The 16,134-nt window shown below is 43.5% G+C and overlaps 2 protein-coding genes across 2 annotated transcripts; one reads left to right on the top strand and one right to left on the bottom strand.

Annotated features, from left to right (window-relative positions):
- Window positions 1–3,371: 3,371 nt before the first annotated feature.
- Window positions 3,372–10,227, top strand: pcolcea (procollagen C-endopeptidase enhancer a). The gene is made up of 9 exons (XM_080848303.1): window positions 3,372–3,610; window positions 5,360–5,468; window positions 5,681–5,939; window positions 6,395–6,516; window positions 6,730–6,866; window positions 7,970–8,334; window positions 8,594–8,671; window positions 9,106–9,276; window positions 9,717–10,227. The coding sequence occupies exons 1-9, from the start codon at window positions 3,519–3,521 to the stop codon at window positions 9,845–9,847; spliced, it is 1,464 nt and encodes a 487-aa protein (XP_080704429.1). The 5' UTR covers window positions 3,372–3,518; the 3' UTR covers window positions 9,848–10,227.
- A 2,386-nt stretch (window positions 10,228–12,613) lies between these two features.
- On the bottom strand, window positions 12,614–14,254 carry LOC308373060 (uncharacterized protein). Its single transcript, XM_080848462.1, has 3 exons — window positions 14,168–14,254; window positions 13,068–13,174; window positions 12,614–12,851 (listed from the first exon to the last, which is right to left on the bottom strand). The coding sequence occupies exons 2-3, from the start codon at window positions 13,150–13,152 to the stop codon at window positions 12,700–12,702; spliced, it is 237 nt and encodes a 78-aa protein (XP_080704588.1). The 5' UTR covers window positions 13,153–13,174; window positions 14,168–14,254; the 3' UTR covers window positions 12,614–12,699.
- Between the last annotated feature and the right edge of the window lie 1,880 nt (window positions 14,255–16,134).

Below are 16,134 nucleotides of genomic sequence, written 5' to 3'. Positions count from 1 at the left end.
GGAGGATGTTTGTTTCTCTTTACCTCTTTCTCTTCTCCACTGAATATACAGTATATATATACAGTATATATATATATATATATATATATACAGTATATATATATATATATATATATATATATATATATATATATATATATATATATATATATATATATAAACATATCTAGATTCTTAAGAAATTGTGTGGGATTGTTTCCATCTTCCTTTCTTTCTTTAGTAAACTGTCATTTTACCGTACAAGCTGCTGGGACGGTTATAATGAATGCTGTACACATAACTGTCTTCATGGCGTATTCACCCGCTACTGTGGTGGTACGTTTAGCAGCAAAAGTAATTGTTCACGGCTGCACATCATTCTAATCAAGTTTAGGGTTACAGTTGATTCACCTGTTGGGAGTGCAATGATTGACCTCCCTACTATCAGCACCCAACTCATCCAAGCACTACCTGCGTCATGGAGCGTGTTTGCCCAGCTGGTGCCCCTCATGAAATAAAACATTAATTAGCAGAGAGAATATGATGCTGTCAGTCAGCTGTCAGTTTCCGTGACGGATCGTATTAATAGCATCTCATATACGTGCGTGGGCTGGTGTCCAGGTGAAGGCCGACTCTGGGCAGGATCAGGCCCCCTCTTGTGTTGGGGTGTCAGGGAAGAGGTAAATATTGAAACCGTGGGGAGAGAGAAAGAGAGAGAGAGATGGAGAGAGAGATAGTGTAAACAAATGCTCCAGCCAACAAGAACACAATAAGTGAGGACGGCCACACAAAGACCCTTTTCAAGAAGAAAAAAATGCAAATATGCAGCTCAAGACTGTTTTGCACATGTGGTGGTTCTCATACATTCCTTAACCAGAAGGTCTGCTAGCCGTCATGCAGAACATACTGCAAATCCTTTTAATACTATCTTGTTCATTTATGGACTCCAGATGTGTTTTGTGTTTACTGTAGTGATATGACACAGATTTGGACAGATTTACATTTCTGGTAGTAATACTCTCCGCCTGCTGTAGCATGCTGACTCCCCCCTCCAGCCTCTCATCAGTGCCTCAGTACATTTCCAGAGGCCTTTCCTTTCCCCGGACCTTGTCTTAGTTTCCAGCCGTTCACATGCCCCCTGGCCATAGCCCTCCCCTAATGTCCTATCTGCACACTGGCTCATTTTGATGGATTGCTCCACAGGCCATTATTGAGTCGACACTGTTGGACTACAGCCAGGTGTTGGGGTCACTGTTACCCCCCACCATACTCACACACACACACACACACACACACACACACACACACACACACACACTAAAAACACATACGCACATACAATCACACTAAAAACACATACACACACTTAACCCTCCCACACGTACCCCCCACCCCCCGTCACTTCCCACATCACCGCATTCCTGCTCCCTCTCTTTCTTATCTACAGACTCCCCTAGATGAGAGACACCACTCAGGAAAAAGCACAGCACAGTCTTCAGCCATGACGCATTAATGACTCAAAACACTCTCTCTCCAAAAACCACACTGGCATGTGCGCCATGTGTGCATGTGCAGTCCATCGCTCCCCTTCTCTCTTCCCTCTGTCTCACTGCCACACTCACTCTCTCTCTCACTCTTCCTCTGTGTGTCTCTCTCTTCCCTCTATCTCACTGCCACACTCTCTCTCACTCTTCCTCTGTGTGTCTCTCTCTTCCTCTCTTTCTTTCACTCCACCCCATGTTTGTCCCTTTAAACATGGGTCGGGTTGTTTATTAGTGTGCAAGTATGCGGCCATGTGGATCTCTACCATCCAGAGATCCTGGTGTGTGTTGCTTCATGGGTCAACCTACAATGACTCAGGACCTGTCTCTATCATGGTTTTAATGTTCTGGAAAAGAACAAATAAAGGACATTCCTGCTGGATAGCGAAAATGTAAGCGCAAACCCGCTGGGGTGTAACTCAGTCCCTGACCATGAGTGCATAAACAGCCCGGCCTGTGTGATAACACAGGGCCCAACTTGGCAGGACTTCTGTGGCTCTGGTGGTCCCATCAGACCGCTGTTGCATTTTATCTGCGATGTGTAACCCCCACACCACCACCGCCCCCCCGAAAAAGGGGCCCCAGAGAACTGGGCCAAAGGGGTCGGCCAGGGCCACGGCACCAGAACACAACGAAGCCGTAACGAGCCGCTCTATTCAGCAATCATCCACTTATGCCCCTTCAGGATAGACAGAACTCCTCCAACCGTGATGGCGAAGAACTGGCACTGAGGAAGATGCTTGGGCAATAATACCACGGGCCAACAGGTTAGAGCTGGAGGACTACAACTCCAAAGGCGTGGGGGAAGGTTATCAGACCACCCCAAACTCTGATTAAATCATACAATGTCTCTACTGTATCATTCTGTTTACAACCCTCTGCTCAACAGTGACAGCCAACTTTGCCTTGAATCACTTGCATGTATTTTCAGGTGGATGCATCCAACCTCTCCAGGAACCTTGCCTGCTGGGCTTGGCTATCCTGAGTAACAAAAAATGTCCTTATTGTGAAAGGAGCAGTGAAGTGTGCAGGCATACGCTGTAGAATGTTAATAGACCCCCTGCACGGTGACCTTGAGGAGGTGACCTTGTCATAAACCACCATGGCTCGCAGGGATCGGGGTCTATTCCCTACTGCGCACCTAGCGGGTAGCTCAAAGGGTGTGACCTGTAGATGGACATCTGATACCTTTAACCCAAAGTCTGCTGGTGTCCAAGTGTGAAAACAGACTTTAATCATGAGATGCAGTTAGTGCATGTTGAAATGTATCGTGTTTTATGAAGTCTGGTTGGAAGTAGTGGTAGCACAAGAGCCAAGAGAGGTCGATTTACCCCATGCATTCCATCATGAAGTCCCGGCATATCCACAGGGGTTCCAAGGCTGTAAAACTGAAAACGGAGAGAGCGGCTTGACATTCTCTTGATTTCTGGGAAGAGACAATGGCTTAAAAGAACTGTTGCCTCACATGTCTGGATCTTTCCGCTTGTGCTGCATCAGCTTCTGAAAGAAACAGACACACAGACACAGACACACACACACACACACACACACACACACACACACACACACACACACACACACACACACACACACGCACATGCACACACACACACACACACACACACACACACACACACACACACACACACAAACTCAAACACAATGGAGCCACATCACAAACTTTTTACAAACTCTGCACTTTTCTTTGGATGGTGGGGGGGTTCCTAGCGGCCAAAGTTAGCATGGCAACGACATCTGTTTATAATTAAGATCGCCACTCCCCCTTCACAATGCCCCCCCGTAAGATTTGATTCCCTCCCTCATACATGCCTCCAAGAGCTCTTTCTGGTTCTTTTCTTCCTCTGCCACTCATCCCCCTCTCCTTCTCCACCTACCACTCTCACTCCACCTCTCTGTCTCCCTCCCTTCTTCTTTCCTCTCCTCTCCTCTGTTGTCTCTATCTCTTTCTCTCCCCTCGCTGTGTGTGTGCTGATCAGTATGGGGAGCATAGGATGCATGTGGACTCTGGGACTCGTCTGTCTGGGTCTCACATTCAGATGGACACAGGGACAGACCACCAACAGCTCCAGGTGAGGAGTATAAATGTATTGCATGAGTTTGGTGAGGCGGAGGGGGAGGTGGGATTGCTGTCTGGGTGTCTTTATAGAGACACTGTGATAGGTTGTGGCATTCTCGTGTTGACACTGGATAAGGTATCAGGTATGAGGTGGGCTGAAGTGGGTCAGGAGGATCCAGGCGCCTGTTAAGAGGTTTTCAGCCGAACTGGGATATGAAGTGTAGGATTTTCCATGCTGCTTTGGAAGTGAGCCAGGTGTTAGGCACTCGTCCACCAGTGGATTGCACTGCACAGGTGAAAGGTCCACCGTGTTTACAGCTTGTTTACGCTCAATCAGACAGACGGTTTATTAGCGGGTTTAAAAACAAAACAAAAAACCCTCTTCACAGTCTTTCTTTCACACCCATGTGCATGAAGTAGCATGAAGGATAGAGTTCGCTTCAGCCCCACCGCCCTTATTTGGGTCGCCTCAGATGGTTGGTAATTACGGAGCCATGGAGCCCTGCTGCAGATGTTTGTGCTGGGGGCTGGTGGCGTCAGTGCAGGGGCTCAGGGTTGACTCAGGTCGGCTTGGCGTGAGAGGCGTTGCTGGCGTCTCCAGAAGCACAAGGCTCTCAGGGATACAATCTCCTTTACGGGAGAGTTTGGAAATTCCTTGGAAGTGCTGTTTTTTTTTCTCCCAAATTTTTTTTGAAATTGCACTGGCTTTTGCATTTTCCTGGCAACACTTGCTGGAATCTTTATCAATGTGCAAATGACCTCCTCTGTCTGGTTCAGGAATGACTTTGAACTAAGACTGTCATTTAATTAAATAAAAGAAACATCAAATGCTTGCCCTTATTTTACTTCACATGGACGTTTTGACGTTTTTAGTTTAATGAGGCTGCTATAAAACTATGTCTGAAACCACTCTTTCTCAGAACACTGTCCAGAATGTCAGCTCATTGGCCGGTGAATGTCTTTTTATCCTTGTGAGGTACTGTGGTCATATTTAGGCTACAGCCCTTTCCACCATGTAAAAGTCAGCACTGTGTGTTATTTTGGATCAGGGTTAGGGTTAGTTTGGATCAAATATTTAAACAGACATTAGTTGTCTGAACAGCTGATGGAAAGGTTCAGTTGAGGACCAGGAGGAAAAAGAGAGAGAGAGAGTATTTTTGTCCCTGCTGATGTTATATTTTCATTCTGTCGCAAGTACATCAACTTTTAATTGAATCGAATAGAGAGAGAGAGAGAGAGAGAGAGAGAGAGAGAGAGAGGGAGGGGACATTGATGGGGGAGGATGGTGTTATCGGAATGTCATACCCCCTCTGGGCCCAGACTCCATCCTGTCTGCCCCCCCTCACCCCCACCAGAGACGGGGGAGGACACAGAGACAGAGCCCTTGAGCTGGAGAGAGATGAAGCATGCAAATAATGAGTCATGGCCCACTGTGATGGTGTGTGTGTTACTGTGCAACTGGGAATGTGAGAGACAGCATGTGTGCACGTACACGTGTCTTATTTCATGAGCATGAGTGTTGACTGATTGACTGGTGTTTTTCTTTAATTTAAGAAAGTGACTGTGTCTCTGTCTGTGTGTGTGTGTGTGTGTGTGTGTGTGTGTGTGAGAGAGAGAGAGCGAGAGAGAGAGAGAGAGAGAGAGAGAGAGAGAGAGAGAGAGAGGGAGAGTGCAGACACTATTTTGCAGTTTGTCCGTCTGTTTCGTTAACCCTCAGTTGTCTGTAATGGTAGCATGTGAGACTGTCTCTCTCCCTTCTCAGGCCTGTGTTTCACTGTGGAGGGAACCTGGATGGAGATAGTGGCTTTGTGGGCAGTGAGGGCTTCCCTGCCTTCTACAAACCTGACACCAAATGCACCTGGTACATCACTGTGAGTTCACTGATCTGCATCTCTCACATTCAATGCAGTCACTCTGTAATACACACTCACTTATCAAATCACTCCCTTGTGCATCTATTTACAAAGTCATTCACACACTCATTCACTCACTGACAGACTTACAGACTATCTATTTTTCTCTCTTATACTCTATCTTTCACTGCTCTGCTTCTCCCTTTCTCCCTTCTTCTCCTCTCCTTCAGGTCCCAGAGGGAAACGTGGTCATGCTCACCTTCAGGATCTTCGACCTGGAAGCCGACTCCCTCTGTCGCTATGACTACCTGGATGTCTACAACGGCCACTCCAACATGGTGGAGAAGCTGGGCCGCTTCTGCGGAACGTTCCGGCCCGGTTCTCTCATGTCCACCTCCAACACCATGATGCTGGACATGGTGTCGGACTCGGGGACTGGAGGAAGGGGATTCGTGGCTTACTTCCAGGGGGGAAAGCCCCATGCAGATGGTGAGGGCTTCACACGCACAGCAAGGGCACGTCTGCTACAAGTACTCTGAAAAGCAAATAGCCCTTCAGGGACATAACTAACTAAGGGAGAAACTGTACTATTGCACTGTACTGTACTGTACTGTACTGTACTGTACTGTACTGTACTGTACTGTACTCTACTCTACTCTACTCTACTCTACTCTGTTCTGTGTTTAGTATTCAAGTAGACAATGTCACTATGAGTGACCAAACTGCCCAAAATATGCTGGGTGAAAGCAACAATCCATTGTTTTACACACGCTCCTGTCGATAGGGTTAGAGTTCACTGGTGGAATCAAGGTCCAATCAACACCAAAGTCATGGAGCCCATAGAGTGATAAAGCAGTTTACACTGAGCTTTACTGCAAGTTGCGTTGCAAAAAGTGTAAGTGCAAGTATTGTACACCTATGTGCTGCTTTGTTTTCTCTTTTAGATCAGATCTGCGGAGGGAAATACACCAAGTCCCAGGGTTCCATCAAAACCCCCGACTGGCCAGAGAAGCACTACCCTCCCAGCACCAGCTGCTCCTGGCTCATCACTGTGGAGCCTGGCATGGTCAGCGTCTTTCTCATAACCTGCTCTAAACAGCATAGTACAATTCATAAAACAGAAGTAATGTAGTGTATGTGTAAATTATTTTAGATTATTTTGATGACAGTGAGGTATTGGGTAAAATCTTTACAGAGGAACACGTCTCCATCATATAGTGAGAAATTACCTATTTTGAAAATTGTGAGTTACCAATAATTTTTTCATTGGTGTCTGCAGGCTGTTGAGGTGATCTTTGAAAAGTTTACCGTTGAGGCAGACACTTACTGCCGCTTCGACTATGTGGCATTTTACAATGGAGGAGAGAGGCAAGACTCCAGGCTCATTGGCAAATACTGTGGAGATGTGCCCCCCAAGTATGTACACTGATGTGTGTGTGTGTGTGTGTGTGTGTGTGTGTGTGTGTGTGTGCGTGTTTGCGTGTGTGCGTGTGTGCGTGTGTGCGTGTGTGCGTGTGTGTGTGTGTGTGTGTGTGTGTGTGTGTGTGTGTGTGTGTGTGTGTGTGTGTGTGTGTGTGTGTGTGTGTGTTCTGTATGCATGCATCCGTGTGTTTGTGTTCGTGAGTGTCTCATGACTTTCCCCCAGAAGTTAATTTCTATTGTGTTTCTTACCCGAGCTAAACTGAACTGAAGCTATGTGAATATTCTATGTTAGTATCTGGACAGTGAGAGTGTTGTCCAGTCTCTTGCCAAGATCCTTTCTGAAGACTGTCCTTGAATGTCCACATTATTATACTACTACAAAGGTGTAAATCAAACAGAGAAACAGATACACATATCAACTCAAGCCTGGATCCAACCATATAAGGGCATCAGAACCACATTACCTTTACATTTACCTTTACATTTAGTAATTTAGCAGACGCTTTTGTCTAAAGGAACGCACAAGGGAGAGAACTGTCAAGCTACGAGCGATAGAGGCCTAGTGCAACAAGTAATACTATTTTACACAATAAATACTATTTTACATAATAAATACTATTTTACATCACATTACCTTGTACAAAGATAGAAGATTCTAGACCTGCAAGCCCCCAAAGCAGACCGTACAAAGATAAGACAGCCTCAATTCTTTCTTTAAGTTGGATTTCAAAAGCTAAAGTAGAGGCCCCATAAGTAGTAGACCATGTGTAGTCTTTCAGTGGCATTCCATAATGGTCACACTAGTCTAGCAGCATATTTGACATGACATAAAAACGTACTTACTCCACCCCGAACGGTTGTTTCCTTAAAGATTTATGCCAAAAACTCATTGTGTGAACAGAAATATGTCTGTGTACGTGTACTTGTATTCCAGCCGCCATTTGCAATGGCTTGTGATTTTGTGAATTTACAGATATTAGTGGAATTATGTCTAGCCTCTTGCATATTATCTGTGAACCACTCCCAAATATCTCCCATTTCCAGAGCACAGAGCTCCTTGTCACAGTCTCCGTCCCCCTCTCTCTCCGCCACTGCAGGGAGATAGTGAGTAACGGGAACATGCTGCTGGTACAGTTTGTGTCCGACACCAGCGTCACCTCCGACGGCTTCATGGCCACCTACCGCAGCATCCCGCAAGGCTCCAAGACTCCCACCACAGAGGGCGACATTGTGACAGGCCCCCGCGTGGAGTCAAGGCCTCGTGTACCTCTGGGCAGACCGGACAGAACCAACAAACCAGACAAGCCTGAACACAGGAGGCCCACGGACAAACCCGCCACTACAACTACCACTACCACCCCGACAACAGTGCGCCCCACCCCTAAACCCAGACCAGCCAGGCCAGTGAAACCAAACCAGCGTAGACCTGTGAACAAACCTGTGAAACCTTCAAGAACTAGAGGTAAGTGAGTGAGTCAGTGAGGCCGACAGGCAGAGTGACTGAGTCTAAGCTAGACTTCGTGTGCACGGGGCTTAAGTGAGAGACTATATGAGTTACAGAGAGAGAGAGAGAGAGAGAGAGAGAGAGAGAGAGAGAGAGAGAGAGAGAGACTTTGAATGTGTATATGAAAACACAACAAACAATCCAGAATTTGTCTGCAAAATTGAGAGCCTGTTTCTGTCTCCAAATATGTGAAAAATGTAAATTTGCCATTTTCCAGTTCCTCTTAACCCACTGTGTGCGCAGCCATGTAAGAGAGACGGAACAATCAAGACCAGCTTCTGTGCCAGTGAATTTGGTAAGTTCCTGTTTGCAAGGCTGGATGGGTTGTGAATGGGTTATCAAAATAAGCAAAACTCAATGCACGGAAAATATCTCTTGTGGGAAAAAAAAACCTATGACACTTTTACAGTTCTGTGCCATTAAGATAATTTTCAGATCATTCCGATTCAGATTCATACTGATACTGACTCATTGCATGCGACAACCTGCATTAGCTCCCCAAATTGAATTGCACTGAATTAAAAATTAAATCAAATAAAATTGAATTGAATTGAATTGAATTGAATTGAATTGAATCAAATAAAATTGAATTGAATTGAATTGAATTGAATTGAATTGAATTGAATTGAATTGAATTGAATTGAATTGAATTGAATTGAATTGAATTGAATTTAATTGAATTTAATTGAATTTAATTGAATGATGTCCTGTCTCTGTTCTCAATGACAGTGATCACTGCTAGGTTAACATCAGTGACTCCCAAACCTGGCGGTGCGATTCACATCACCGGATCCCTCATCAAGTCCTACAAGACTGGCCGGCTGACCATCACCCAGGCTGGAGTGGACATGTCCATCAAACTGGTCTCAGCTTGCCAGAAATGCCCCGTGCTCCGTAGAGGTACCGCAAATCTATGAATCTATTTTCCACATACAGGGGTCAACAAGTTATACTGCTATTTAAATGAAGAAAATATGAGGTCCAATTATTCTGTATGTTTGCATGTGCAGACATATCTGAATATTTAAAAAAATTGAGAAAGTTATCGACATAGTTTAGCAGTGAGATTTTAGGAAGTGATGTATTATACTGTGTTGGAGGCCAAATATCTGCTAAGTAAATGTGCACTGGACAGCTGGGTCTGTTATAAAGGCAACAAAATCAGGTGCAGTGATTCATTATTCAGAGTGCACAGAAAATGTAAAAGCATATGTTGTCTGACTACTAGATGTACTCTGTAATTTACCTAAACAATCACTCACTCATTCTCTCACTCACTTATTCACTCACTCACTCACTCACTCACTCACTCACTCATCCATATTGTTTTGTTCTTCCAGGCTCCAGCTACATCCTGATGGGACAGGTGGATGAAGAGGGCCGTGGCACCCTGGCGCCAGGCAGCTTCACCGCCCCCTACAAGGCTCCTCACCACAAGATCCTGAACAACATCAACAACCAGCCCTGCTGACCCCTCACCGTCTAGACCGAAGCAGTTTGGGTATGGAAAACAAACCATAAAGGAAAACACATAAAGCCCAGAAACCATGACGGCAACAGTCACACATCCTCCTTTTAATGGGAGTGGCAGTACTGTAAGCGGAATGTACTGTTCTAACCCTAGAACAAGGAAGAAAACTAAATGCAGATGAAGTGTGAAAATGCTTAAATTGTTAACTTGCAGCTGAGGTGATCTGTCCTCACTCATGAGGTGCACACAGTACAGAGTGACAGCTTTATAACGCCACATAGTGGGACTATATTTTTTACTATAAGTTTTATACACAGAGATGTCACATGTTATATTTCTATGTAAATTGATGATGATGTCTTTGAATAAAAAAAAAAACTTTTATATAACACAATCTGCAGTCTGAGACTTTTCTATTCCATTTGTAAAGCAGCTGGGACAGAGAAGTTTCCACTGTGATGGAGGAGTCTTTTGTCTGTGCCAGGATAAGACTGCTTTCTCTGGGGTTATGGAATGTTCCATTGTATACATTTGCCAACAAACATAATCACTTTGCAACGTCATGTGTTGTAATGTCGATCAAGCTGTGATGGACAGCCTGGGCATGTATACATTTATGTGGGCGAATGTGTCTTTTACAGACAAAACAGTGACTATATGCTGCACTTTAGTGTTATATAGTTTCTATGTGTCTCTCTGTAGAGGTGAGTAACTGACAGCCTGTTAGTCAAGATCATAATTCTCTGTGGCGCCAAGCTCCGCCTTTAAGCACCATAACAACACAGGCCATTTTCCATCATGTTATGTAATATCCTGTCTCCCAGAAAGGTTCTCATTGTGTTTTTTTATCAATCTATTGTGAAAGAGACTCTGGAAACTATATATAATATCTTTACCACAACATACAAATGACATAGTGATTGTGTGTGGGGTGGGGGTGGAGGTGGAGGGGTCAATTAATTATGCTAAAATGTTGGTCCTTACACAATTAACTCAAAGGTTTAGTTCAGTTCAGCACCAACATATGGATTCATGGAGTCATGACAACCTATAGTGAGAACAAAACAGTCACATATAAAATGTGTCAGACTCAGTCAGCTAAAGAGTTCAGCTTTCACATATTGTAAGTTGAAGTCAGGCATTTCCTGGAATTCCCTATTCATTTCAGTTTCTGTCAACTATTCATGGGGAAATAGTGCCATCATATGGTCAAAATCTGGAACTGCTGTGATACTGCGTGGCAGTTCTATAGAAAATCTAAATGGTTTTACAACTACATCTTTTCTAATGTTACAGTTAGATAAGATCAGAATGTGTCTTATTATTTCAGTTTCAGCATATAACTCCCTTCCAGTTGTACATGACACCTTTCAAGCACAAAAATCAAATCAACAACAACACACAAGAATTACTAAAAAATACAAATTTACATAAAGGAGCACTGACAATCATATTTTGATTGAACTTGTAGACTAGATCTTTGATGTAGAATGAAGCTAATTTAACCTTTTCATTTGATAGCAAAAACTGATGAACTGTTAAAGTTAACCCATCACTATGTTGGTCATGTTGGATTATTAAAATCAGTCATGACATATTTTTTTTAATTGACAAACGGGGTTTAAGACCACTCAAAATTGAACCTAAATAGGTGTCGTTCAGCCCCCCAAAATCTATGAAACATTTAACCCCCATATTCTCTGTTAGTTAAAGCCGGTCTTGTAAGACTTAACATAGTCAATGAGTTCTGTTTTAATGGCGCCTGGTAGAACCTGTATACGTTAATGTATAACTGGACACATTTTTACTGAATTTTTATTGTTTGCCTCTTTCAACTTCAAGGGATACGCAGAGAACCATACATTTACAATGGTGTACCCTTTACCCATGGCATACGAGAATTTGTGTGGGACTTCTTGATTGTCGTGTTTCTGAAATGAATACTAGGGAGATCATTTTTTCATTAATTTGGTAATACTCATGCATGCATTCACAAAAATAAGACTTTTCTACAAAAAGGGCACAGCAGGACACTGGTGTGATGGTTACAGTTCTTGGAGATTTAATAGATTCAACAGAATCGGTTATGACATTGCAAGATATCAATCTTTTAGAGTCAATTTTATTGATAAAAAAGAACACTGAGCAAATATATAGATATTCTATATGTTGCAGACAGAATAATTAGGAGTGATCAGCTTAGAATGAAACCAAACTCACACATACAGGCATTGGCGCGCACACACACACACACACATACGCACACGTACACACGCACACGCACACGCACACACACACACACACACACACGCAAACGCACACGCACACGCACACACACACACACAAACACACACACACACACACACACACACACACACACACACACACACACACACAAATAAATACCTAAAACTCCACAAGATACCTTCACAGAGACAAAGGACAACAAAGACAAAAGACAACGGACAAATCCGGAGACTAAAATGCACTTCAGGCTAAGTTTTGTAAACACAATTCCTGCTTATTTTTGCATTTCCTTCCTTTCTTTTACTTTGAAATCTCCATTTCTACAGGACGTACCCAAAACATCATCCACAACGTCAATGTTAGTTTTTAGTTTTCTGCCCAGATTCACAGCTAATTAGTGTTACTTTTCCTGATCATCTGGACAGTTCCTATCCTAAGGAGTGCAAATAAGCAAGTCCCTTCAGATGAACTGCCATCATGGAGAGACAGTGGGTCCAAGTCACTGAGGGGTGCTGGGAAAGTAAGGGGAAGGATGGCTTGCTGGGCACTGCTGTGCTGAAGGCTGCTATGTGGGCAGGAGGGTGTCAGGGATTCGGGGAGTCGGGCTAATAGGTGGCGTCGATGATGTTGCCCTCCATCTGGTGCCGGTAGCTGATCCGGGCCTTCTGGGAGAGGTAGACCTGCCGCACTCCGCCACCTTCAGTGTCACACACCCAGGAGGCTGAGGAGAACTCCGGCTTCTCCTCCCCAGATGGTACTGGTGGAGGACAGGAAGGAGAGGAGAGGAGAGGAGGAGAAAGTCAAAGATAAGAGGACCATTACATCACAAATGAAGTAAACACACACAAAGAACTAAATAACAGGAGATACGCTACAGTAATGCCCAAATGGACTCAAATGCATTCATCCCAACTACATCTATCCGTCTAGTGTTGTCCCATGCAAGCCTTTCAAAAGATGCAGGATATCTTACCGGCTGGGGGAGGACCCAGTCTTCCTTTGCCACGGCCTTTACCATGACGGTAAAAAGGAAAGCACTGCAAAACCTTCACGCCCATGACTGCAACTGATGGATCAGACCTGTTGGAAATGGGACAATGTATGTGAGCATTTTACTGTCCTGCACATTGTTTTCCATTACTTTAGAGAAAGAAATACGATTTATTTACAAGAGCAGGATTTGTATGATTGGATTGGTTACCTGTAAAGGTATAATACATACAAGTACAAGTACACATCTCCCTGTGTTTCCAAACCATATTAAACAATGTGATGAGAATGAGATGCTCTAAAAGAAGTGTAGCAGGCATCTCAATGATAGTTGTTCTACACTCCTAATTGGAGAGGCCTTGAGTTGACACCTGATCCCTGCTTGCATGTGTTGCGGTCTCTTGTGGCATGCAAGAGTAGAACTTCCTGTCCTGCTCTGTTTACCCAGTAGCCTGGGTTTATTAGACATCCCCTCACTTTAACCGCCCTTGCAAACAGACCGTGCAAACCAAATGGACATGCTTTCCTGCCTGATTGGGGAACTGTGGGATAAAAAAAGCCCTGTTACAAGTGGTAAGCCACATTAAAAGCAACTACATCATTTTCTCCGAACCGAAGTTACATAAACGCTCTGATAATCCAAGAGGAAGTAGAGCACCATCCAGGCTACCCAAGGATAAGGATGACGTCAACACGTCAACACAAAAATCACCAGCCAAATCAGTATGCCACTGTTAGATACTCAGCATCTATACCCATTTAGTTTGTTGCAATCTATATATTTCCATGCGTAGAATTCACTTTACAATCACAAACTCCCCCAATAGTTTCAGAAATGGTTATTGTCATTTCCCATTTCTTCATTTCATCTTATTTAATAGGACTTGTAGACTTATGTAGAAGCCTCAAAATGTTTATCAATTTAACTTCGACAAAACATACATCAAAAGTAAGGGACATTCTGCATTCTATTGTAAAACAAAGTAACTATGTCTCCTTCATATGACTGAGCATTCACATTCATTCTCATGCCTCCACAGTTGCCTTTGCCTGTTTACAAAGCATTTAAAAAGGTAAACCTACCTGATGTATATTAAAGTGCATCCAGTGTATAGTGCTGCGCTGTTTATGGCCTGTGTTAGGATTGAAAGGATTCATCCATGTATTATTTTTCGCTTCTCTGCGTTTGGAGATTGCTGCGCGATCGTTGTGAACCGAATTCATTCCCAGTGGATAAAGATGCTTTGCCAAGCTCTCTGTCTAGTTTTTCCGTTACCTCGGTTGCAGGCTTAAAAATGACTCCACTGAGCGTGCGCGGAAGGCTATGGGAAATTTCCACAAGTCTTAAAATACCTAATCCTCACCGCGTGGCTCCGGGTCAAAACACCGACATTGTCTGCAGAGCCCCTCCCGTGTCTGATGGACGCTCAGTACTTTGGCAACAAAAGCACGTAATGCCGAGTCGGTCTGAGAGCTAAATAAATGGGAACAGCTTTGTGGGCAAGCACTTTGGATGGCAGACACGCTTCACAGCGTAGCCTACGCTTGTCAAGTATAACAAAAGTGTAAAAAGATTGTATGGAACAAAATGTAAAGACGGAGCATACAGCAGAATTTCTGCCTTTTATTAATGAGCATTCTGCAGCATAGGCTTATGCTTCATTCATGTGCATCATATGGCTTGTGAATATTGAGGCCTGTGTGTAAAGAGACATAACATTGGTAATTGTATAACTGTTATATCGTGATTATAGCTAATGCACTTTTTTTTTCTTTTTACTGTTTATTGTCCTTTACTTACATTACTTAACGCACATATGCAATTCTCTATGATGCGCCTGAGTATAAATAACAAACGCTATTTGGATTTGTACCAATCGTCATCACTACTAGAAAGTAATCCCAAGAAATGTGTTTACAACAGCACTAAGTAACCTGTCCGAAGTGCCAAAGGACTCCGGTGATCTATTAGGTAAGGCTCACCTTATCAGACGAGGAGCTTGTCTGCATAGCTCACAGTCTGGTTAACGAGCCAGTTACATGAAAGGGCCATTGATACCATGGCCAATCAGATTAAAAATGATTGTTCTGACCCCAGATGCCAGGTCAGTACAGTTCTTGGCAAAAGGGTCCAATAAAGCGGCTGGAACTGATCGTAAAACAGCGATCCTAACGATACCACCCAGAGGAAAAAACAGGAAACGAGTTTTTGATTAAAGGGTAGAAGTAGATTTAGCTTGCTGCTTTGTCTCCATATCTACACTACCGTTCTGCTTTTCAAGAGCACATTTCCCTCATCTCTCTTCTTCAATAGGCCTCTCACACTTAGTAAGAAGCGCATTAAACTTTACTTTGAAGTCTGTCGTTCGGACACTGTTCCATGTATGCGCGCTCAGAGTAGTTTTGAGACACTATATTACTTTATAGAGTAGCACAGAGAAACTGTAGGCCTACAGCACAAATTTACCCTTTGTAGTCACATCAAAAACAATTGTATTTTAAAGGACTGTTACCCATATAGGCTACATTTCAGGCAGATACAAAAATCAGTTTATTCAGAGATTAGCAGAGAAGAAAAATGTGTATCTACAAAGTATGAAAATATACATGAGGAAAATGCCGTAGACAAAGATAATACAGTGAACATACATAATTCAGTGTGTTATATGACTTTTACTCTTTCTTTACATCTGATCTCTCTTTTACAATTTGATCTGTTCTGTCTATCTGCATGCATCCTGCTATCCTTGAATGCCTCCTGTCCGATGCAAGTTAAAGTTCACTACCCTATCAGTCCAGTCAGCCCATTGGATGAATAATATATACACATCACCAGTCACTACACCAACTCCACTCAAGTGACATAACTGACCGAACGGAAAACCTCAAACTCAACCTGTATATGGCTCAGCCAGCATCCTCTCACCCAGTGGTGTAGTGGTTCCTGGAGAAGTGGGTATACTCTTACTTTTTTTTAAGCAGACCATACAGCATAGGATAAACGCCCTGTTTTGAGAAGTGGGTACACGCAATGCTGACTGAAAAAATAA

The sequence above is a fragment of the Sprattus sprattus genome, assembly GCF_963457725.1.
Source record: "Sprattus sprattus genome assembly, chromosome: 1".
NCBI lineage: Eukaryota > Metazoa > Chordata > Actinopteri > Clupeiformes > Clupeidae > Sprattus > Sprattus sprattus.
This window is presented reverse-complemented; position numbering and strand designations above follow the sequence as displayed.